The 24,698-nt window shown below is 50.6% G+C and overlaps 1 protein-coding gene across 4 annotated transcripts; it reads left to right on the top strand.

The window, feature by feature from the left end:
* Window positions 1-64: 64 nt before the first annotated feature.
* Window positions 65-23,412, top strand: HSF1 (heat shock transcription factor 1). Of its 4 annotated transcripts, none has more exons than XM_081266776.1 (14): window positions 65-350; window positions 17,956-18,064; window positions 18,447-18,583; window positions 18,773-18,897; window positions 20,100-20,187; window positions 20,260-20,321; window positions 20,427-20,523; window positions 20,640-20,776; window positions 20,903-21,166; window positions 21,563-21,649; window positions 22,386-22,491; window positions 22,568-22,633; window positions 22,705-22,774; window positions 22,846-23,412. In XM_081266776.1, exons 1-14 carry the CDS (start codon window positions 234-236, stop codon window positions 23,049-23,051), a joined length of 1,671 nt encoding a protein of 556 aa, XP_081122902.1. In that variant the 5' UTR covers window positions 65-233; the 3' UTR covers window positions 23,052-23,412. The 4 variants fall into 4 exon arrangements, with proteins under 4 accessions (XP_081122902.1, XP_081122903.1, XP_081122904.1 ...); XM_081266777.1 differs by having other exon boundaries at window positions 20,112-20,187; XM_081266778.1 differs by lacking the exon at window positions 21,563-21,649.
* Window positions 23,413-24,698: the final 1,286 nt, after the last annotated feature.

Consider the following 24,698-nt stretch of genomic DNA (forward strand, 5'->3'; position numbering starts at 1 on the left):
GGGGGGCGGGCCGGCGCCGGCGCGAGTTGTGGCGCCTGCGCACGCGAGTGCGCGCGGGCGGGGCGCCTGCGGGAGCGCGCCCATCACAAGATGGCGGCTGCCATGCGAGCTTCCAGGGCGGTGTGTGCGCAGCGGGCGGCGACGCGGCCCGGGGGGCAGGCGCGGCGACGGCGCTAACCCAGGCTAGGCCCCTCTTCTTGGCCGCCACTTTCGCCTCCGCCGCCGAGCCTAAGATGGATCTTCCTGTGGGCCCCGGCGCGGCGGGGCCCAGCAACGTTCCGGCCTTCCTGACCAAGCTCTGGACCCTCGTGAGCGACCCGGACACCGACGCGCTCATCTGCTGGAGCCCGGTAGGGGCGGGTGCGGGAGCAGGGCGCCGCGGGAAGGGGGCCTGCCGCGGAGGGCCTGGCCACCGCGGTCCTCTCGCAGCCCGGGGCCGCGCGGTCCGAACCCGCCGGACCCAGAGCCCTTAGTTTCCCTGGGACGCGGTGGACGCGGCTTCCGGTTCTTCCGCTCGTGGCTCGCGGAGGGACCGCGCCCCGACGGCCGGCTGCACAGCCCGCGCGTCGGGGAAAGATCGCGGCGTGGTGCGAATCCGAGGGCGTGCGCTGGTGGGAAGGAGAAGGGCAGCGGGCAGGACGCACGGTCCGGGCTGGCCCCACCGTCAGGGCAGCGGGGCGGCGTTGGGCCCTCTGGAGTTGTCGGAGCCGGCTGCGAATACCGCAGACCTCGAGCTTGCAGAGGTCACTCCCGCCTCCTGTTCACATCCTGGCCGTGACATCGCGCCGCGAGAGGGTCAGGGCCCGGGACTGGCACATGGTGGCCTGAGGCCACAGTGATCCAGGGGGAGCTTTTAGAGGAACTGTGACAGGCTTGGTGCCACCAAACCTGCTTGACTTCCTGCAAGCCAAAACTCAGGGCTTCTCAGCCTGTGCCGAGAGCACACCCATCGCACACCGTCCCTTCGGCCTGTCAGTAAAGAAGAGAAGCCTGGACATGAATCTAGCTCGATCTGGAGGTCCGGTTCTCTGCCCCCGGGTCGTGCGTTTACTGATGGTGTGCCCTCTGTAAAGAGCATTCGGAATATGCCTGGCATGTTGGTGCATGTCTGTAATCCCAGCAACCCCGAGGGCTGAGGTCCGAGGATTGAAACTTCAGGACTGGCCTCAGGAATTTAGCAAGGCCCTAACCAAATTAGCAAGAGAAGACGCTCTCAAAAGAATAAATAATTTTTAAAAAGGGGGGGGTGGCTTGGAGAGTAGTTCAGTGGCAGAGTATCCCTGGGTTCAATCCCAAGTGCCAAAAGAAAAAAAAAAAATGTGTGTGGAAATAAAGAGAAGATTAGAAACCATGCACCTTCACTCTTGGTAGAAACACTTTGCCCCCATGGCACCTCCTCTGTGTGGGCCTTCCCTGCTCCCCAGATCCAGAGAGGAGCAGTGTTTTTCAGCCACTTCTTCTAAATTTTGAACTCTCCTGACCCCCAGGAAATGACACCACATTCCTGACTTTCTTTAACTTCTTTCCATTTCTGCCTTGTTACCCTTAACTCATAGGAAGTGATCTTACCCAGGTGGGGGAGGGCATCTGAGATCCTCTGGAATATTCTGAGCCTTTTTCTGCTGGGAAAGTCCATCCTGCCTGGTAATCTGCCTGGTGTTTTTGCTTTTTGATTGAGAGATCTGTGTGTGAAGTTCCAGTGTACATTCTTCCAGGACCTATAGAGTGTTCTGGAGAGGGCCTTTGAGTTGGAAGTCAGATGTGATTCAACCTGTAAACAGCCTCCCATCCACAGCAGCACACTACCTGTTGACATATTTTCCCTGGGGAGGGACAGGGAGTTGACTGGAACTCAAGCTTTGGTTCTTCCTGTGTGAAGCAGCTGTAATTGGTGCAGGACATCAGGACATAGCAGTGGGCGCTAGCATGAAAAAAGTACAGAAACAAGCTCTGACTCAGGAATGGAAGGAAGCCCCTGTCAGCATGATCAGGGAGGGGCTGAAGAGCTTCTTGGAGCTGACTGCCTGGCCCAGAGAAAGAAGATGATGCCTCTGTCCCCGTGACCTTGAAGGCACCCATACAGGCCCTGTGGCCTCTGTCAGCAGAGCGCAGCATGGACGCTCTTATAGGCTCACTGCCCTTGACTCAGCCTTCAGATGCCTCAGAAGGCTTTGGGGCCCCCATTCAGTTATTTTCTCCTTAGTGCTGGAAGTCTTCTTATTCTGCCAAAAAGTACTCTTCCTTTGGAGGGAGAATGTTGGCTAATTCCCAAGGCTGAATATGTGGGGAAGACCTTCCAGTCTCAGAACCCTGGCTAGACTACTAGGGGACAGAATAGGTCACTACCTGGAAACTGTGATGGAGGTTATGGCACTGTTTATCCTTGTGTTCATTCCCACCCACAGCCCTTATTTAGTTCCAAATCCCTTACCCAAACAGGAAGGGCTACAAGAGATCTGAGTTTTCCCCAGACAGGTCCTGGAGGACAGTGCAGCTCCATATGCCCTGTGGAGGAAATTTGGTGACCACAGGTTAGAATCCAAGTAGGAACCACAAGAGCATGTAAGTGTAGGCATGGGTAATCTTCCCTTAGCCAACTTCTCAATAGTTGTCCCAAAGCTGCCCCTGGATCCAGTACCCAGAGATACGAAGATTGGGACTAAATACCTGGATAAATAAGTAGCTCCATAAATAAAGCATGAGACCTTTCCACCCTCCTACCATCTCTCAGCCTTTGCATCCTCCTCTGTCCTCCCCAGTAGGCTCTTTTTTTTTTCTTCTTTTTTTTCTTCCTTTTTTTTTTTAAAGAGAGAGTGAGAGAGAATTTTTTTTTAATATTTATTTATTTTTTAGTTCTCGGCGGACACAACATCTTTGGTATGTGGTGCTGAGGATCGAACCCAGGCCGCACGCATGCCAGGCGAGCGCGCTACCGCTTGAGCCACATCCCCAGCCCCTCCAGTAGGCTCTTGATAGGGCCTTACAGGACTCAGGACAACTCTGGAGTTACAGCCCTCAAAGCAGAGAGAAATGTCCAAACCGAAGTGAAAAATGAAGGCTCATAGCCCAGGTTCAGTATAATGCCAATTTTGTATAAGATCATGTAGTCTTTTTTAAAAAAGATTAGAAGGAAATATGAAAAGGAATCTTGGTTATCTCTGGCTAGTAAGATTACAGTTAATTTTTATTTTAAGTTTTTCTTCTAGTTCTTAAAAAGTAAACGTGTTTTGTAATTGAAAGGAGATGAACTCTCAGCCACAAGTTGTGTCCAGAACCCCCACAGCTACCCCTGCTCTCTGAGCTTTCTCAGCCAGGTGAGCTCATTCTTAGAGAGCCAACAAGAGTTGACAAGCCCACTGGCCCCACCCTTGAAGACCTGGCAGTGGGCCCCAAGTGCTCGAAGCCACACACCTCAAGCTGGTTGTGTTGTGTGCTGCAGTGTCATTAACCACTGAATGGTGCACAGCATGTTTGGTGTCTCTGTGTTACAGACAAGGTTGTGCTTCTTGCCTATTCAGTCTTCTGCCCACAGTCATTCAAGTGGGTGACCTAAGTTCCATTTTATAAATAGAAAACTCAGGCTCAAAGACATCAAAAATCTTAACAAATTAAGAGCTAGAAAATGGTAAAAGTAAGTCCAGAATTACCCAGATGTTGCAAACTGCCTGGCTTTGCCAGCTGTGCACACCTCAAGGGTCCATCTTTCACCATCCACAGAGAAAACTTAGACTAGACCAACAAGCTCTATGCTGTGGCCTCTTGTGTGTCTCCTCCTGCCCTGAGGTGTTGAGGGAGTTGCAGGCCTGGGTTGTGGTAGACTTGGAGGAAAGTAGATGCCCACAGCAACCTGGGCCCATCTGACACCATAGAACCAGTGTTGGCTCATAACTCTTTATCAAGGGACCAGGGAGAGCAACCTGCACCTGGGGGTTGCTTGTTTTCAGAGGAGTTGGCCTGTGTGCAGGGAAAACTAGAGCCTAGCAAAGCCAAGGTCTGGCAGGAGGAAGAGGCTGGCCTTTGTAAAAAATGAGGAGCTCAGCCCTCAGTGGTTTCCTTGTGCCTAGCAGCATTAGTAGCTGTGGTCAGTAACCCCCTTCCAACTGTGTTGGCCCCACAGTGAGCAGAGTTGAGCAGCCTGCATGTGTTCAGTGCACCGGGGATGTGGAGGTGTGTGCTGGTGTTGGCTCCTGACTTGCAGGTGTGAGCTCCAAAGCTAACCTGAGCAGAAGCAAGAAAGCACCCTTGGGAAAAGTACCAATGGACCCTCAGAGAGTGGCAGACCAGGACTGGGGGAGGTGGCCCAGAAGGTGTGCTGCTCTTCTGTACCTACTTGGACCCTCCATCAAGCTCACCCTCCAGACTGTATTTCTTCACTCCATCTTCTCGTGACCACAAAGCCAGGCCAGCTATGGGTTCCAATGCAACCAAGTGCCCACAGACTTCCTGCTGCTCTAGTCCCAGTCCTGGGACACAGAAAGTGGTCAGGCAGCTAAGGCAGGAAACCTGAGTACATTACAAGCTCCATCTGTGCTTGGGTATGCGGGGGGGGGGGGGAGGGGGGCTAAGACAGGGAGGGATTGTGGCTGGGCAGTAACTTGAAAAGATCAGATAAGCCACCTCATAAAATATATGGCTGTTAGCCTTTTGGTACCACAGAGCCAACCCCTTTGAGAAGATAAGCAGAGTCACCAATCTGCTCTATACAAAATGTATACCTGGAGAATTTTGTATACATTTCTAATTGTCAACAGTGGTATAGAAAATAAAGCCACGGACCTGGTGTGATAGCACACTCCTGGAATCCCAGCAGCTCAGGAGGCTGAGGCAAGAGGATTGCAAGTTCAAAGCCAGCCTCAGCAACTTAGCGAGGACCTAAGCAACTCAGCAAGACCCTAAGCAACTCAGCAAGACCCTGTCTCTAAGTAAAATAGAAAGAGGGATATCAGGGGTCTGGTTTCAGTGGTTAAGTACCCCTGGGTTCAATCCCTGGTACAAGAAAAAGAAAACAAAGTCACAGCCAGGCACAGTGGCTGAGAGAACTTTGGAAGTTGAGACAGGAGGCTGTCTTGCTGTCCCCAACCCGTGCAGGCAGCTGAACTTAAGGTCGCTCGTGTGAATTTCCAGGGACACCAAATGAAACACAGACACACACTTTACCTTTAAACAAGCTTCAGGACAGCTTCTTCACTCTTGGCTTCAGGCTTCCCAAATAGGAGAGCAAGAGAAAGTCATGAGCACGGTTGGAAGTGGGCTTTTATTGGTGGGGACCCTTATTCTTAGAAAGTTCCATCCAAAAAAAGTCAGAAGGGGCAGGGTTACAAAGGACAGGTGAGTGTAATTTAACCCAAGGGGCCATGGGACAACACGCCTACTTCTGAAGATGTGCCCTCAAACTTCCTGGACCAGGGCAATGTCCATGTCACTACAAGATGTAGTGACGGTCAAAGCCTCTCCACTCCAGGATGGAAGGCGTGAATCATTCAGAGTGGCTCCCGCAATCTCTAGTTTGAGGCCAGCCTGCACAACTTAGCATGACCCTTTCTTAAAATTTAAAAAGCCTGGGTGTGTAGCTCCGTGGTAGAGCATACCTGGGTACGGTTCACAGTAAGACTCAGTATTTACTGACTACCATGTTTCAGACTACAAGAGCACTGCTCACTAGCCAATAACTGGGCAGCCAGTTTTCCTTGATCCTTCTATAATGCCAGTTTTCATTATATTTAAGTCTAAGCTATGACCTCCCAAAGTTACCTGTGTTCAGCAGAGAAGAGCCTTTGAACCACTGAGGCAGAGAGATGAAACACTGAGTTCTCTGCTCTTCCCTCAGAAGACCCTCTGAAACTCACTTGGAGTAGGTCCTGTCAGACCGGTTCAACTCGGACAGTGTTCAGCATTAGAGGACAGATAAGGTCTGAGCTAATATACACTTGCCTGGGCTTTCTGTGGTGAAAGGGGAGAGCTAACATGCAGACTAGGGGAGCTGAGGCTGCTGAACTTGTGGGGCATGGTGCCAGAGAGGAGGAAGTTGGCCAAGAATGACATCTGGGAATCAGCAGATGAGCCTCTGGGGTTTTGGCAGCTCTTATGGAGGCCAAGAACACCTTCAAGGGAGGAAGCGCTGCTGCAGAGGTTGTTTGCACTCTCGCCAGCAGGGTGGAGAAGCCAGTTTGAATGAATACACAGAGGGCTCAGCAGGGACCTTGGGAGAGCTAAAGGGGTGTCGGAAGCCCACACGTAAAGGGTACTCCAGATGACATGGGAGCAAGCTTGGAAGCGAGCATTGAAGTGACAGCCAGGCTGCCCTCAATGGAGTGCAGCACTTTTGCATTCAACAAAACTCAGACACACCACATAAAATTCCCATGTCCCAGGTCCAGTCAAAATGAGTAGAAAAGCCAGTAGGCAAGAAAAGTGTAACTTGTCATGGGAGGGTGACAGTTCATAGTGACAGACCCAGGTCTGATGGGATGACCAACAAGTACATTAAAATAATTTTAACAGCACTCTGTGTGCTCAAGGAATCAAAGCAAAAACATGAAGGCTGAGAAGTGGAAGATAGAAAAACAGAAGCAGCAAAATATCATTTCTCCTAGGCAGGAGAATTTTAAATTACTTACATAGATCCTCTCCTCTCAGAGAGCCCACACACTGTCCCCACCTGAGCTGTGGGTTCCTTCTGAGGAGCACCATAGAGAAGGGAGGGGGCTCACAGAGGACCTCACCAGCACATCAACACTGGTGTCCATGGTAACAAGCCTGTTGACAGCTGAGCTCTCGACACAGTAGAACCATCTTCCCAAAGTCACATGTGGCCCCAAGTAAAATACCAGATCCAAACTGAGGGACATTCTGCAAAATGCCTGGCCAGTCTTCCTCAAAACTGTCAAGGTCATCAAACTGGGAAAGTCTGAGGAATTGTTGTGCCCCAAGGAACTGGACAAGTAAATGTAATGTCATATTTTGGATGATGTACAGGAACAAAAGTAAGACATGAGGAAATCTGGAAAAAGTATGGACTTTGCTTTATAATGTGTCTAGTTTAACAGGTGCACCTTGCTAAGGCAAAATGTTCGTAATAGGGAAACAGGTGTGGAGTGTATGGGGACTCTGTACTATCTTCCCAACTTTTCTATAAATTTAAAATTGAAAGGTTATGTTAAGTCCACTAGAGAAGACTAATAAAGATCACTGAGTGAGAAACTACAGAAGTGACCTGCTGCGATGCATAGAGGGGGAGGTTGAAAATTAGTGTTGTTGGGGTGGTGTCATGCAGTCTAAGACAGCTGAGGTCCAGAAGCAGGAGGAGGAGCATGTTTGTAGAAAGAATGGCCAGACATTTTCTGTGGTACTGGAAATCAAACTCAAAGCCTTGTGCATACCAGGCAATCCTCTACCACTAAGTTGCCTCCCCAGCTCTTTTTATTATATTTTGAGACCCAGTTGCTAAGTTACCCAAACTGGCCTTGAACTTGCCATTCTCCTACCTATGCCTCCCAAGCAGCTGGGATTATAGGAGTGCATTCTTTTCCCAAGTCTTTGAAGAGCTGTAAACCCACACACTTAAGAATAGCAATGAATCCCAACCAGAATAGGAACAAAGAAAGCCATATCAAGGCCTAGCATGTTCAGATCTCTGAAAAAGACTAATAAAATGTCCTAAAAGCAAGCAGAAAGAGAAAGGAAATTGCACACAGTAGAACAAGAGGTAAGAATGACTGTAAACTCTACATCAAGAACTCAGGTAGACACACTTGGTAATGAGTATAAAGTAAGTCTTGGCAAGAAAATGTAACTTAGGGCTGGGGTTTTAGCTCAGTGGTAGAGCATTTGCCTCGCACACATGAGGCCCTGGGTTCGATCCTCAACACCACATAAAAATAAATTAATAAAAATAAAGATATTGTGTCCATCTACAACCAAAAGAAAATGTAACTTACAAGAACCAAATTGAAGTTTTAGAACTTCACTGGACAGGGTCAGTAGTAAGATGGAAGTGACAGAAGAAAGTCAGTGAATATGGCCATAGGACAGCAAAAACTGTCCCCAATCTAACAACAGGGAGGGAAAACAAACAGAGCCTCACAGACTTGAGACAGCTTCAGGGGTCGGCTTCATGTCATCAGGGTCCTGGAAGGAGAGTAGAAAACTGCAAGAAAAATAAACAATTACAAATTAAGCAAAAGATATAATAAACCTGTAAGTTCAATTTCAATATACTGCAAAGAAGTATGAAACCAAGGAGTAACCAAACTCCTGAAAACTAGAGGCAAACTAAAAATTCTGGTAGCAATGACTTTGTATTTCCTGTCAGAAAACAAGGAAGCCAGGACTGGGGTTGTGGCTCAGAGGCAGAGCGCTCACCTAGCAAGTGTGAGGCCCTGGGCTCGATCCTCAGCACCACATAAAAATAAAAAGAAAGAAAACAGGGAAACCAAAAGGAAATTAAACCAATAAAGGGAACTTGTCAAATTAGCCATAGTGGTGCACGCCTGTAATCAGCAGCTCAGGAGGCTGAGGCAGGAGGATCACAAGTTTGAGGACAGCCTGGGCAACTTAGCAAGACCCTGTCTCAAAGTGAAAGGGGGGCAGGGGTTGTGGCTCAGAGTTAGAACTCTTGCCCAGCACATTTGCAGCCCTGTGTTTGATCCTCAGCACCACATAAAATTATAAAAGGATTGTGTCCATCTACAACTAAAAGAAGGGGAGCTAGGGGCTACAGCTCAGTGGTGAAGTGCCCCTGGGTTCAATCCCCAGTACCAAAATCAGTCAGTCAGTCAGTCAAAACAATAAAAGAAAAAAACACAGTGGCTCCCCCTTAGCCATGGTCAAGTCGAGGCCAAATGTAGTAAATACAGAATTATAGAAATAAGCAACTCGTGGGTTTAAACCACTCTGAGTAGTGTAAGGCAGCCTCACACTATCCCACCAGGATGCGAACGATCCCTTCAATCAGTGGGTCTGCAGCATACTTGCGGCCTGCCCAGTAGTTGCTTACCACAGCCATCTGCAGTGCCACGCCAACTGTCATGTATCACAGTGCCTGAGTAGTGTAGCCCAGCACTCCTTTACACACCTGCTTATTCACCTCACCCCATGTTTCCATCAGTTAGGTACAGTACAAGCAGAGATGGAGCACATCGCTCCTATTGCACTATGAGTGTACTGTTTTATATGTTGTTATGCATCTATTCCTGTGCCTAACTTATAAATTGAACTTTAGCATAGGTGTGTATATAGAGGGAAACATAGTGTATGTAGGGTTGAGTTCTGTCTGTGGTTTCAGGCATCCCCTGGGGGTCTTGGAATGTATCCCTCACACATAAGAGGCGACTACTGTACTTCTTAACACTAACCAAAAGAAAGGCAAAATGATTTATCAATTAAAATAGACCTAAGAGCAAAGAAGCTGACCTTAAAGAGGGGCATTATTATTGGGACTGAGGTTGTAACTCAGGGGTAGAATAAAGGGTGAGTGCATCAAGGAGACTTGCAGTCCTATTGTGTCCACCTGGCAACAAAGCAGTAAAAGAAATGAGATAAAGCTGGACAGAGTTGAAAGAAGAGCTAGGACTGCAAGTGCAGTCATGCGTGTCAACTATTCTCAGTGTCTTGATTGAGGTTGAGAGAATTTCCACATAGAGAAGACTTGAACACATCAAGCCGCTCAACCTCCTAACAGCTGAAGATACTCCACCCAGCAACAGAGCCCAGCCTCTTCTCAGCCCCATGGACCTGTGCCGGCATAGAGTGTGTTCAAGGCCCTGAAAACAAGCTCAGGAGAACTAAAATCATGCATTTAATTCCTTCATGTATTTTCTGAACATAAAGGAATTAAATTGGAAACTGTTGAACACTGGCAGTAGGAGACTCCAAAGAGTAAAGCAGTGCTTAGGGGGAATCTGCTTCGTTAAGTTTACATGAGAGAAGAAGGGGCCGTTGCTATAGCTCAGCAGCAGAACGCTTGCCTAGCATGTTCAGGGTCCTGGGGACTAGGGCTGTGGCTCAGTGGTAGAGCGCTTGCCTTGCACTTGTGAGGTCCTCAGTTCAATCCTTAGCACCACATATAAATAAACAAATAAAGTTATTAAAAAAAAAAAAACGGGCTGGGGATGTGGCTCAAGCGGTAGTGCGCTCGCCTGGCATGCGTGCGGCCCGGGTACTATCCTCAGCACCACATACAAACAAAGATGTTGTGTCCGCCGAGAACTAAAAAATAAATATTAAAAAATTCTCTCTCTCTCCTCTCTCTCTCTCCTCTCTCACTCTCTCTTTAAAAAAAAAAAAAAACAGGAAAGGGGGGCAGTGTAAACTCAAAGCAAGAAAGAAGGAAGTGAGAACAACAAAAGAAAGCAGTGTGACTAGAAGTGGTAAAACAAACTCCAAAAGCCGAGTCTTTAAAAAATATAATAAAGAAGTTAATGAATTCATAGCACAAATGATACAAGAAAAAAGAATATATTAATTAGTAATATCAGGAAGTAAAGATGCATCAGTATAGACTCCACAGGCGGTAAGATGAAGAGGAAGTACTAAGGATTTGGCAATGTGAACGAAATGGACTAATTCTTTAAACCTCAAACTTCAAGTCACGCTCAGAATAGCAACGTGTGACTAGTCCAAAAAACAATTAACGAAATTGAATTCCCAGTTATAAACCTTACGTAAAGGAAATTTCCAGGTCCGAAAGACTTCACTGGCTAAGTCCAATAATTGAAAAATAAATAGAACCATCTTTGCAGAAATTAGCAAAGGCAGAAATGCTTTACTTTTCATTTTATGGGGCCAGCATTACTCTGATATCACAATTAGACAATTAGAAATAGTCCAAGAAGACTATAGACAACATTTCCCCTTATAAAGTGTTGTCTCTTTAAACATCTTCCACAAAATATAGTGGATCAGTTCAGCATTATGTTAAAAGAATGAAATCACAAGTGAGATTGTCTTGGGAGCACTGGATTAGTTCAACATTTGAAAATCAAGCTACATTATTTTCCATATCAGTATAAGGAAGAAAAACATGATCAGAATATTTGTCTAAAAGTAAGTTGATCAAATTGTAATTTGTGACATTTAAAAAAAAAATAAAAAAATAATAGGAAATTTCTTCAACCTGATACAAAGTGTCTACAAAAAAAGACCGCACATCACCAGGCTCATTGGTGCACACCTTTAATTCCAATGAGCTGAGGCAAGAGGGTCACAAGTTGGAGACTAACCTCAGCAATTTAGCAAGGTCCTGTCTCAAAATTTTAAAAAAGGGCTGGGTATGAGGCTCAGTGGTAGAGGCCCCTGGTTCCACCCCCAGTACCAGGAAAACAAGAGCACACCTAACTAACTACTCAGTGGTGGGAGACCTAGTGCTCTCCCTCCCTGGAGACCAACAAGGAGTATCATCTCTTTTCACTGGTCTTATTCAGCCTCTTGCTGAAGTTCTGTCCAGTATCCCATGTGAGAAAAGAAAAGGAAGGCATGCAAACTGGAGGGGACGAAGGAGCACTGTCGGTATGCATAGATACAAGAATGTCTACATGGAAAACCCTGAACTCACAGAAGTCCTCCTAGATCTAAGGAATGTGTTTTGCAAGGTCACTAGATATAAGGTCAACACAAAATCTAATTTGTTTTTGCATACTAGCAATGAATAATGGGAAATCAATTTTCTAAATACCATTTACAGTTGCTCAAGGAAGTTAAAAACAGTCATCCCTTGGTATTCACAGGGGATGTTTCCAGGATCCCCACCTGGATACCAAAATGTAAGGATGCTAAGTCCCTTGTATGAGATGGTATAGTATTTGCATATAACTTACACATCCTGCCATACACCCATATACTTTTGTGGGGGAGGGAGGTTGTTGGGGATTAAACCCAAGGATGCTTTACCACTGAACTACATCTTCAGCCCTTTTAATTTTGAAATGGTCTAATTTACCCAAGCTTGAACTTGGTTGTTTGTGGGTTTTTTTGTTTTTTATTGTTATTGTTGTAGTAGATGGACACAGTATCTTTATTTTTATATGGTGCTGAAGATCAAACCCAGTGCCTCACATGTGTGAGGCAAGCACTCTACTGCTGAGCTTCTAGCCCCAGCCCCCTGGCCTTGAACTTTGGATCCTCCTGTGACTAAGGATTATAGGTGTGAGCCATCACGTCTGTGTACTTCAAATCATATGTAGATGACCTATATTTTTCTTTTTCCCCTGCTTTTAAGCAGTGCTGAGGGTGGGACCCAGGGGTGCTAGGTGAGAGCTCTACTACAGAGCCTCGCCCCATCCCTCTAGATAACTTATAACACCTAATGTAAATGGTATGAGAATGGTTGTTCTACTGTATTATTTAGAGAATCATGACAAGTGAAAGTCTCTACATGTTCAGTAGGGTTTTTTTTCTTTTTTTTTTTTTTTAGAGTAGTTTTTTTTTAATATTTATTTTTTAATTGTAGTTGGTAACAATACCTTTATTTTATTTATTTTTATGTGATGCTGAGGATCGAACCCAGGGCCTCGCATGTGCTAGACGAGCCCTTTACCAATGAGCCACAACCCCAGGTTTTTTTTTGTTTGTTTGTTTTTTGTTTCTTTGTTTTTTAATATTTTTGGAAGCCAGGTGCGGTGGTGCACACCTATTCCTAGCAGCTCAGGAGGCTGAGGCAGGAAGATCGCAAGTTCAAAGCCAGCCTCAGCAACTTAGGGAGAACCTATCTCTAAATAAAACATAAAAAGGGCTGGGGATGTGGCTCAGTGGTTAAGCACGCCTGGGTTCAATCAACGTTACCTCCACCCAAGGAAGAGAGAGAGAGAGAATGGATTTAGAGAAAATATCATTTCAAAATGTGTTTGGTTTTTTTGTTGTTGTTGTTTTGTTTTGTTTTTTGTTTTTCAGTCTACTATTGAATTCACAGATGTGGGATTTTTCAAAAGTTTCCCCATCCTTTCTCTTTCCCTCGCCTTGTTTGCTGATGCAGTGAGTGCTTTGCCTCATTCCTTTGATACTCTTCTCATCCTGTTTCTGTACATTAAGGAGTCAACGTTTTAGCTGGTATGTTGTAGGACTTGGGGTGGCTCTGCCTTCCTCCTGAGCTTATCTCCTTGTGTTTTCCTGTCTGCTTGTGACTTGGCTGGGTGGCTTGAGGGAGACTGCTTTTCTTTGGTCTCTATTCACTGCCTGGCTGCCTGTTTCTGCCATTGGGTTTTTTTGTTTTGTTTTGTTTTGTCTTGTTTCTTTTTTGTAATGCCCTGGAGCACAGATGGTTGGGCAGTCAAATGCAGTTAAATCTGACCAGTGGTGAGGTGGTTTGGTTTGGTCTGGTCTGGGAGAGGTGGTTGGGCAGCTGTTGTTCTGGAGGGGTTTCTGATTTGGTAGTGTCTTGAGCGGGCCGTCATCAGCATAGACCACACTCGTTCCTGTCTTTCCACAAGGTCAGGATTTGCTGATTGACAGTCAAGTCACAGGCTGCACCACTCAGCAGGGGCAGTTCACTGGCGACGTGCAGATCACCTGGTGGTCATAAGCCAGGCAATCACAGGTTCTTATCCCAATCTTCATTGCTACCTGTGGCACATCACACTTCACACAGTGACACACATAAGAAGGGGTCAAGGCAGCCACAGGGGTCAGGGAGACTGAACTGAGAGCAAAGGCGGAGTCCCTGCAGGCGGTCAGGTAAGATCAGGAACCAGCTGAAGAGCTTGTTCAGGGTGAGGAGCTTATTCTAGGCTGAGGTCCAGCAGTTTCACCATGTCAGCTTGGAGTGGGACTCCATGGTCATCATAGGCAGAAGAAATCACACTCTGCTAAAGCCTAAGAACAGATCCGAAGGTTCTTTGCTATGACAATTTTCTTGGGCAAGGCTAGTGACCAGTGACCAGGGTTAGGGTGCCACTGTGTCCAGTCCCAGGGTACCTCCCCTTTTATGGGTCTCAAGTGAGGGGTTTGTTTTATTTGGTGATCTAGTATTTTCAGTAATCTCATGGGCCTGGTTTTCCAGTGTTAGTTTGATACGCCCATACATGCTTGTGATTAATTTGGTAAATTCATGGGTGGTCGTTCTTCATTAGCATGATTAACTTATTTCAGTTCATGCCTTTAGTTGTGCCAGGCAGATGGTGGTGGTTCACTTGTACAAACAAGGTATGGCTTCATTGCATCTCAGTCCTTAAACTCAAAATGGAGTAGCTCACAGCAAACTACTGCTTTACAAAATGAAGTGAGAAAGGTTAAAGCACAGCCTGAAAACTGCTGCTCTGTACATCGTGGAGTAACTCAGAGAGGGCACGGCCTTCTCTCCACAGAAGGCAGGTGGGTTTGTTGGTTGAACTGTGGCTGTTTTCAGGTTGGCCTTGGGTTAGCTCTGGCCCTGGAAGGCTCTTCTCAGCTTCCCCTTCCCTGCAGAGGCTCACTGAGGCCAGCCTGCCCACACTTGGACAGGGAGTGTGCTTCCCAGTGGGTGGCAGCAGAGCTTTTCCTCCTGCACTGCCTGTCTCCAAGCATAGACTTAGAGCCACTACTACTCTGGCTGGGCAGTAGCCACTGATTTTCTTTACTGCTGGACTTGGAATGGGGTCCCCATCTGTGGGGCATGGTAGAGGAGCCAACTGCTCTCTTGGACACACTAAGCAGGAATGTGATCTCTTCAACCTGGAGTGCTGGGGTAAAGAAATCCTGGTGGTGTGGCTCTCCCCCATGCTCACTGCCTGCCAAGTTGCAGCAGGTGTCATGGAGTAAATGTCTCTTCACTCACTGGATGCCTTTAGAGACTCCCCAGTGTTTTACTGGGGAGACTTCCACAAAGTGCCTCACACTGCCGGCCAAGAATCAGGAGTCTCCTCTTCACTTGGAAAGGGTGGCTTTACTAGTGTCCACTGCCTTTGGCTCTCAGCTGTGGTGAGTTATACCTTTTTCCCCCTGGGCTGGGGATTGGTGCTAAGCATGTGCTCTACCTCTGAGCCCAACTGTGGTTCAGTGGTGCCTCATATGTCGCTGCCATTCTGTTCATTTGTATTCATTCTTCTTTCTATTCTTCACACTGTAATCTCAGTTGACCTGTTTTCAGGTTTGTGAATTCCTGCTTCTCCCTACTCACATCTTACCAGAGTCCCTCTGGTGAGTTATTAAACTGAGTTGTACTTCTCAACCTTAGAATTTCAACTTGATGCTTCTTTATCATTTTTACTTCTTTACTGAAATTCTCCATTGGTGAGATATAGTTCTCTTACTTTCGTTCTCCAGATGTATTCTTTGAAAGTAATTAAAATAGCTAACTTAAAATCCTTTTCTCATTGGGCACAGTGGTACACACCTGTATCCCAGCAACTTGGGAGGCTGAGACAGGAGGATCCCAAGTTTGAGGCCAATGAGACCATGTCTCAAAAGGAAAAATCAAAGGGACTGGGGATGTGGTGGCTCAGTGGTTCAGTGAGTGTAGCCCATTGATTTAATTCCCAGTGCTGGAAAAAAAATAATTTTTTTGTAGGCAGTTTGTTTTTGGGGTTTTTTTTTTGGGGGGGGGGCGGGCTAGGGGGTGCCGGGGATTGAACTCAGGGCACTTGACCACTGAGCCACATTCCCATCCCTATTTTGTATTTTATTTGGAGACGGGGTCTCACTGAGTTGCTTAGCACCTTGCTGTTGCTGAAGCTGGCTTTGAACTTGGGATCCTCCTGCCTCAGCCTCCTGAGCCACTGAGATTATAGGCCTACACCACCACACCCAGCCTCAGGCAATTTTTATTGACTACTTGTTCGAATGTATGGGCCATAACTTATTGTTTCTTTGTATGTTTTATGATTTTTTTATTGAAAAGTAGACTTTTTTTTTTTAATGGACAGAATGCCTTTATTTGTTTTTATGTGGTGCTTAGGATCAACCCAGTGCCTCACATATGCTAGGCAAGTGCTCTGCCACTGAGCCCCAGCCCCAACCTGAAAAGTAGACTTTCAGTTAATAAAGGGTAGCAACTTTGGGGTGAGACTCTCCCTTTCCCCAGCATTTGTTGCTGTTCTTTGACCTGGTGATTTTACTGAACTAATCTGTAAAGCCTGTGTTCTTTTTTGGTGACACTGCAGTCTCTGTTCAGTTAGTTTAGTCAGGGGATAGAGTGAAAACCTCTGTGTCTAGAACCAGTAAGTCTCCCAGTCTCCCAGGGCCTCTGTGTGTTAAGACACACCTTCAGCCCAGACAGTAGTGGGCAGCCCTACTTCATCCTTCACTTCCTGCTAAGGCCCCACCTCGAGGCCAGCCAGAGGTGACCACTTAGGGCCTCTGGGGTCCATGGAGTGTCTGCATAGCTCTAGCTCTACACATACACGTGGCTTCCAGGTTCCTAGGGACACACAGGCCTTCTCAGGGTCCCTCATGATCCCTCCTTTACCCGCTGTTCCTTTTGTTGCTGTCGCTGTTGCTGCCGTTGGGGTCAGGGGTTTGTACATTTGGTTCCCTGGAAGTGCTTAACCATTGAGCCACATGCTCAGCCCTTTTTATTTTGAGGCAGGGTCTCCCTAAGTTGCTGAAACTGGCTTTGAACTTGTGCTCCTCCTGGGATTACAGTGTGTGCCACCATTCCCAGCTCAGGGTTCCTTTCTGTTGTCTGGTTAGCTAATATTATATGTGCTTTGAGCAGCCATATCCTTTAAAAGTCACCCCTGGGTGTTCCAACAAACACTCCCAGGGGAAACGGCTTCTTTACTGGTCAGAGCCCTCCCTGCCCGAGGAGTCTTCCAGGGAGCTGCCCTCATAGGCCTTAAAGCAGCTGCAGGCCCGCCCACACCCCTGCTTCCCCACTGTGGGTGCAGCCCTTGGTCTCAAGGCTGCAGGAGAGGGAGTAGAACGCGGCAGGCTAGGAGCCATGGAGCTCAGTGCTCTTGCCAGACACAGTTGTTCCTCCTGAAGAAACTGCTTCCAGCATGAACCGTTCTTTGGTCACCTTCAGAGTCCTGCAGAAGTTGGCTTCACCTTTCTTACCAGTTTTTGCTCTGCTGCTTTGGTGTCCCTTCCTCCACCCCTTCCCCTCATGCTACTGTTGATGCTGATGCTTATTTTCCTGCCTCTGTATGTTAGAAAGCAGCTCCAGGGGGCTGCGGTTATGGTCAGTGGTAAAATAAAGGTCCATCAACATCTAAAAAAACATTTAAAAGAAAGAAAGTAGTGCCAGTGCCAACCCAGCACCAGGGGGCTCTTTTTGGTTTTTTCCTGACCCTGACTGGGAGAAGCCTATTCCCACCGTCCTGAAGGGATTGATTCAGGGGGTCAGGTACTACCAACAAAACGCCACCCCCTTCGCACTGTGTGACCCTCACCATATTTGATGCCTCCTCTGAGCCACCATGGCTACCCCATCAGTCCTTCCTGATGGGTTCTGGGCTGAGTTCAGGAAAGAACTGGGAGAGGAAGGTCAGTACACGCAGTGTTTGACAATCTAGTCCTTGTCTCACCTGCCAGAAGGATGAGACTGTGTTCTGAGCACAGCTGCACCTTCATCCAAAGTAATGGAGGTTTGGTTGGTTCTCATGTCCTTGACTGCCTCAGTTGGGCTCTTAGCTGTTAGGTTTTTGTTGTTGTTGTTGTTTTGTTTTGTTTCTTGTTGTGTGTGTGTGTGTTTGTGGTGCTGGGGATTGAACCCAGGGCCTTGTGCAAGTGAGGCAAGCACTCTACCAACTGAGCTATATCCCCAGCCCCTGCTCTTAGCTGTTCTTAAGGAATTTTTTGCTGATTATAGCTACATGCTATTTGCAGAGAGTGGACCAGAGTATATTGTGTTGCATGAATATGAACTTGGCGTCCAGGAACCACTGGTCAAGGGAACCCCATCTCTGAATGCAGGCCAGGGCGTACTGGGGTAGACTTTACCTTCCTGCAGCCCCGTACGGTGGGAGTGTGCACTGCCCACTACACAGGGAGGGAGTCAGACCACTATCCCTGTCACTGCTACATGTGGCCTGCTGTGTCTCCTGACAGAGTGGGAACAGCTTCCATGTGTTTGACCAAGGCCAGTTCGCCAAGGAGGTGCTACCCAAGTACTTCAAGCACAACAACATGGCCAGCTTCGTGCGGCAGCTCAACATGTGTGAGTGCCCACTCTGGCTGGGCGGGTGCCCCCTTCCAGGAGTCTGTGGGAGGCAGACCCCAGCATGTTCACCCCCAGACAGTGCTCTGGATTGGCCAGGGGCAGGGCCTGGAATCCACTACACATGAGGACTGGGGCAAAGTACCTCTTTGTTGGAAGATCCTCGAGAGTGTGAACCTGGGGTTTCCAGGGAGGAAAGAGTTGTGAGGCCCTAGCCATACTCCCTCACAGATGGGGAACTGTTGGGAATGGGGTCTCCCTCATAACAAGAGCACCCAGCTGCCATGGGCATGGGCTCTGGCCACAGCCCTTCATGACCCTTCTCCAGGGGCCTTCCCTCACTTGGCCCTCAGGAAGAGCTTTCCCACCCCTGTGTGTGCAGACGGCTTCCGGAAGGTGGTCCACATCGAGCAGGGAGGCCTGGTTAAACCTGAGAGGGATGACACTGAGTTCCAGCACCCATGCTTCCTGCGTGGCCAGGAGCAGCTCCTGGAGAACATCAAGAGGAAAGTGACCAGCGTGAGTGGCTGGCCCTAAACACAACCCTCCTTGTCGTCCTTCCTTGCTTGTCCCTCTCTGACCCACCCCTAACCATCCCCGTTGGCCCTTCCTACTGTGCCTCAGGCCTCCCCACTCTCCTTGGGGTCCAGCTGCAGCATAAGAGCCAGCCCCACTCCAGGACCTCCAGAGCTTCTTGTCCACCCCCAGGTATCCACACTAAAGAGTGAAGACATAAAGATCCGCCAGGATAGCGTCACCAAGCTACTGACAGATGTGCAGCTGATGAAGGGGAAGCAAGAGTGCATGGACTCCAAGCTACTGGCCATGAAGCAGTAGGTCCTGCATGTCCAGGGGGTGGCTCTGGAGCATGGATGTGTGCTGTGGGCTAGGGAATGGGACAAGGAGGACCTCCTGCAGAGCCACTGTCCAGCTGTGACTTCTGTGGCAGAAGCTCTGGGGCCTTCTGTATCCATACTCTGGGGGAGGCATCCTGCTGGGTCACTTCCTTCACCCCAGAAAGATAGGCCTCTACCTGGTTCCTGGAGCCACAGGCTAGATGAGCTTCCACTCCACAGGATCTGGGTGCACAGACTCTGCCCTCCAGGTCCCTCCCTGAGGGCCAGGGCAGCAGGAAACTGACCAGGACAGTCCCAAGGCTAGGTCAGCTTCTCTCCCTCCCTGGTTGCCCACAGTGTCACTCAACGCAATGTCAACATCCCCACCACTGCCACCATCTCAGGCCTTGGGCAGGAAGCAGCATAGGATCTTTCTTGAATTTTTGCCTATGTATGTTTGGCACACACCTGACCACCTGGGGCCCTCCTCAACCAGGACCCAGGGCTCTAGAGGCTTTGCAGGCAGCCTAGCACTTGAGAAACTGAGGCACGGGTCTCTTTTCCACTTTGGGTCCCTGGAGACTCAGGAATTCTACCCATATGGCACAAGAGGCCCTGGGTTCACACTCCCCACATTAGGCCTAGCAGAAGCCACTGACTTTGTGACCAGTGGATGTGGCTTTTCTCACAGTATGGCCAAGGGGCCATATCTTTGTCAAGGAGATATGGGCTTTGCAGGGCTAGCCCACCAGAGCATCAGGAATGCACCAGATCTTGCTTACCTACCTGGGTGGGGGAACCATGTTTTGGCAGCTCATCCCTATCCCCACCAGGCCACTTCCACACTTGGTGCAGGGCCCTCAGCCCCTACAAGGTGCAGGGCACCCTAGGAGTCACTCAGCAAACTGAGGAATCTGTATTTCTGAAACCTGATTCCTTGGTGGGAGCAGATGACTGGGGTTGGATTCAAGCTCAAAGAACCTCCCAGTCGCCACCTTGACCCCACCGCATCATCAGTGGGTATCCTGCAAGCCCCACCTTTGTCCTCTGGGAAGCACACCAGAGGTTGAAGGGGGGCAATGTTGCCAGCAAGCCCTCGCCTGGCCCCTGCCCTTGTCCCACACCCCCTTGGACATGCCTAGGGCAGGGGAGGCTACAGAATACCCCTGCTGAGACTGCTGGGGGCCTGCCTGACCCAGCCTGTGTTGCAGCGAGAACGAAGCCCTGTGGCGAGAGGTGGCCAGCCTGCGGCAGAAGCATGCCCAGCAGCAGAAAGTCGTCAACAAGGTGGGGCAGGGCTGGTGGTGGTGGGTCCCTCCACAGCAGGGCTGGAGTGACTGTATCCCCTCTGCCCTACAGCTCATTCAGTTCCTGATCTCGCTGGTGCAGTCCAACCGGATCCTGGGGGTGAAGAGAAAAATGTGAGGCACTGGGGGTGCCTGTACCCTCTGCTCAGGCCCTGGGCCCTCCCTGTGCTCCCTCTGCTGCATCCTAGCGAGCAGCTAACCCCCACCCCTTCCCCACAGCCCGCTGATGTTGAGCGACAGCAGCTCTGCACACTCGGTGCCCAAGTATGGCCGGCAGTACTCCCTGGAGCATGTGCACGGTCCAGGCCCATACTCGGTAAGCACTAGGTTGGGCAGGACGGCCCCCACAGGTCGTGCAGGGTGCTTGCTGCCTGCTCCAGGGTGGCCACAGGCAGACCCTACCCGTGACCCAGCCCCTACCTCTGTTTGCAGGCTCCATCCCCAGCCTACAGCAGCTCCAGCCTCTATACCCCAGACGTTGTTACCAGCTCTGGACCCATAATCTCCGACATCACTGAGCTGGCTCCTGCCAGCCCTCTGGCCTCCCCAGGCAGGAGCATAGATGAGAGGTGGGGCTGTGCCCCCCCCCAGCCCTCCTGTCACCTCACTGGGCCAGCCCATATGAGCCCGGGGTAGAGTTGGGAGGGAGTGGTGCCCGCTGAGGTTCCTGCTAACGTGTCCCCCAACATGTCCAGGCCCCTGTCCAGCAGTCCCCTGGTGCGTGTCAAGGAAGAGCCCCCCAGTCCACCTCGGACCCCCCGGGTGGAGGAGGCGAGTCCCAGGCACCCGTCCTCTGTGGACACTCCCTTGTCCCCGACTGCCCTCATCGACTCTATCCTGCGGGAGAGCGAGCCTGCCCCCACCTCAGCCACAGCCCCCACTGATGCCGGAGGCCGTGTCCCCTCGTCCCCACCCCGCTCAGCCCCCGAGAAGTGCCTCAGCGTAGCCTGTCTGGACAAGTGAGTGCTGCCCCTGAGCACATAGCCTGAGCCTGTGCTGGGACTGTCCTGAGGGGTGGGGATACTGAACCCCCAGGCCCTGCAGGGGGGTATGGGATTTGCAAATAGTAAGCAAACAGGATTAGGGCCAGGGAGGGAGTTGAATTTGGCCAGATCACTCTACAATCTGGGGCCCCTGCCCGCTGGCCACCATTTGGCTGCCATCGCCCTCTCCTGCAAACCACAGGACCCTTGCCTGTCATGCTGCCCAGACCAGCAGCAAGAGATGGTGAGCCGGGCCTGGCTTTGACCCCTTTGGCCCTGCCCAGAGGCTGAGTGAGTGAGGATGGTGGGCTCAGAGCCCACCCTCTGGCCCCCACCTGCAATGGGGGGGGCTCTTGTCTTTGTATCTTGCAGTTTGGCTCGCGCTCCACAGATGTCTGGGGTCGCCCGCCTCTTCCCCTGCCCCTCCTCTTCCTTTCTGCATGGCCGAGTCCAGCCAGGGTTAGCGCGGCCCCCATTGGGGAGGGAGGAGGGCTCTGTCAGAGCTCGGGCCCCTCCTGCAGCCACGAACCAGACCCTGCCCTGTGCACAGCACTCACCGTTTGTCAAGGGTGCCAGGGGAGGGCTTCCCAGGCTCTGCATCCTCACTGACTTCCCAGGCATGGGCCAATGGCTGTGACTGGGACAAAACCCTACCAGGCCCAGCCACCAGTGCATGCAGGATCCAGGCTGCTGTGCTGCGCTTACTTTCGGGGTGGGGTGGGCCCCATGGCACCTGTAGAGCCGTCCTGGCTGTCCTTCCCATGGCCCCCAGGTACACCAGGGGAGGTGCAGACCTAACCGTGCTAAGGATAGCCTGTCTACCTTCTTTACTCTTCCAAGTGCTATGGCAAGACCTTGTTAAGCCTGAAAAACTGCACTAGAGCTGAACCCCTCGTCCCCTGGTGCTTTCTTGCCCCAGCCTTGATCACCCCCAAGGCCTTCCAGCCTTCTACCCAGTATCCTGTGGGCCAAGCTGCACCCTACCCTCAGTAGTCATGGAAGGCACAGAGCTCACCACTGCCCTTCCAGCACCTTCCAGTTGTGTGTGTATATATCCACACACACAGTGTCCCCCCAGCCCATGCTGGGGGTGCTGAGGGGCCCCATCTAGGGAATGGGTGTAGCCAAGGGAGAGCCCTTCTCTACAGGAGTGTGTCTGGGGCTCTGGTTCACCTGCCCACTCACCCCGGGCCAGGAATGAGCTCAGTGACCATTTGGATGCCATGGATTCCAACCTGGATAACCTGCAGACCATGCTGACCAGCCATGGCTTCAGTGTGGATACTAGCGCCCTGCTGGACGTGAGTGCCCTATCTTCTCCCTGCTCCACCCCATTCTCTATAAGCCAGCCCTGACTTCCCTCCCTCCCTCCTGCAGCTGTTCAGCCCCTCCGTGACCATGCCCGACATGAGCCTGCCTGACCTTGACAGCAGCCTGGCCAGTGTGCGTAGGCGGGCAGGGTGGGGGGCGGGGGCACCAGCAGCAGTCCTCACCATGTCCCTTCTACCCCACAGATACAGGAGCTCCTGTCTCCCCAGGAGCCCCCCAGGCCTCTTGAGGCAGAAAACAATGGCCCTGACTCAGGTGAGCCAAGCCCTGTGCCTGCCCCCCATCCTCCCACCACCCATATGGCCCTGACCCCCACCCACCCACAGGGAAGCAGCTGGTGCAGTACACAGCACAGCCTCTGTTCCTGCTGGACCCGGACGCCGTGGACACGGGGAGCAGTGAACTACCTGTGCTGTTTGAGCTGGGGGAGGGCTCCTACTTCTCCGAGGGAGACGACTACACAGATGATCCCACCATTTCCCTGCTGACGGGCTCTGAGCCCCCCAAAGCCAAGGACCCTACTGTCTCCTAGAGATGCCAAGAGGGACTGGGAGGGCCTGTGGCCTGCTTCCACCCTTAGGACAGGTTTGGGAGAGGCAGGACAGGCACACAGCCTCCACGGCCCCAGTGGGGGAAGAGGGGCTCAGGGCTGGACAGTGCCTCCAGTCCAGAGTGAGGGCCCTTGGGCCTGCACACCTGCTGCCTTCGCCCAGCCCCGCATCCCCATGGCTTGTTTGGGGCTTCACAGTCACACTTGGACTGATTCTGCAGGTTGTTCATAGAATTGTATTTTGGATTTTTACATGAGGGTCCCCCTTTCCCCTTCACAGAGAAATATATACACACAGACGGACAGACAAGACGGGCAGAGATCTATAAACCGACAAGCTCTATGCTATGGCTTCCTATGTGTTTCCTCCTGCCCTGGGGGTTTTAGGGAGGTGGGGATATGGGGGAAAGGCCCAGAGCAGATCTGAACGGTGGTGGCAGTACCCTGGGCCTGTCTGGCCCTGATTGTCAGCAAGACAACCCTTCCTAAGGTGTCCCTTCAGAGACAGGGCACAGGTAAGCATGCTCCACATATCTCCTGTCAGCATCAGGCTGACCCCTTCTATCCACAAGGCACTGGACTGATTTTTGAGGGCAGGGATGGCATGTTCCTGCTGTTTCAGTAGTTTCCATGGGTGTGGGCAGAAGAGGGAAGGCAAGCTCACAAGTGGCTGTGGGGCATGCCCGATCTCCTAGGTCAGGACCTGCTGACTGAGGGGCTGGGGGGAGTACAGGAGCCCATACAGTGAGAGAGTCCAGAGAGCTCCAACGACCTCCCCCAGGTTTTCACCCACTAGTCAACTGTCCTGGGGAGGCCACAGAGATGCCGTCTGTAGGCTTCCACTGGGAGAGGAACCAGCCAGGACAGAGCAGCCCCCACTTAACCAGCAGTTTACTAATGCAGAAGGGACAGCACAGGCCTGAACCGCCCCTGCCCTTCTCGGCACACAGGTACTTCCCAAGCGACCACCTTGTTGGGCACCGTGACTCGAAGGTCTGAGGGCTGTGGCCTATAGCCTCAGTTTTTAACTGACACAAGGCCTCCCTTCCATGATAAGACAAGCTCTGGGATGACCCCCACCTTTGTGTGCCACTAAAGTGGCCTCTGCACCACTTCGCTATGTAACAGGGTCCAGGGACAAGGCATCCCTCTGAGGGTCACAAGTCCAGCTCCTGATGCCCAGAGTGTCATGAAGTGGGTTATGGGGACAGGAGGAAGACAGGCTAGGTCCGTCTGCAGTGCATCCCAGACTCCACCTTGCTGAGCTGTCCTGTTCTAGTGAGGTGGGAAGAGTGGGGATGCTCAGAGGCTGCCAGTCTTCACCTGGCCCTCTATGCCAGGTGAAAGAGTGCCCTAGGCCCAGCCTTCCCATGGAAAGTATGCTTTCAGGGGCAGAGGAGACCCCATTTCTGGGTATCTTAACAAGATGGCAGACCTGGCACCAGACCCAAGTCAGAAGGGACTTGCAGACCATTTACTCGCTGGTCTCTGACCTATCCCAGACTAAGCCCCATTCCCAGAAAGTTCTGAGCACCTTCCCAGGCTGTGGCTGGGCATGATCTCTGATTAACCAAGCAAGCTAGTTGTCCACTGGGGTCTATGGAGCACTGAGCCCTAGCACCACATAAG

Source organism: Spermophilus citellus (genome assembly GCF_964194105.1).
Source record: "Spermophilus citellus genome assembly, chromosome: 14".
Lineage (NCBI taxonomy): Eukaryota > Metazoa > Chordata > Mammalia > Rodentia > Sciuridae > Spermophilus > Spermophilus citellus.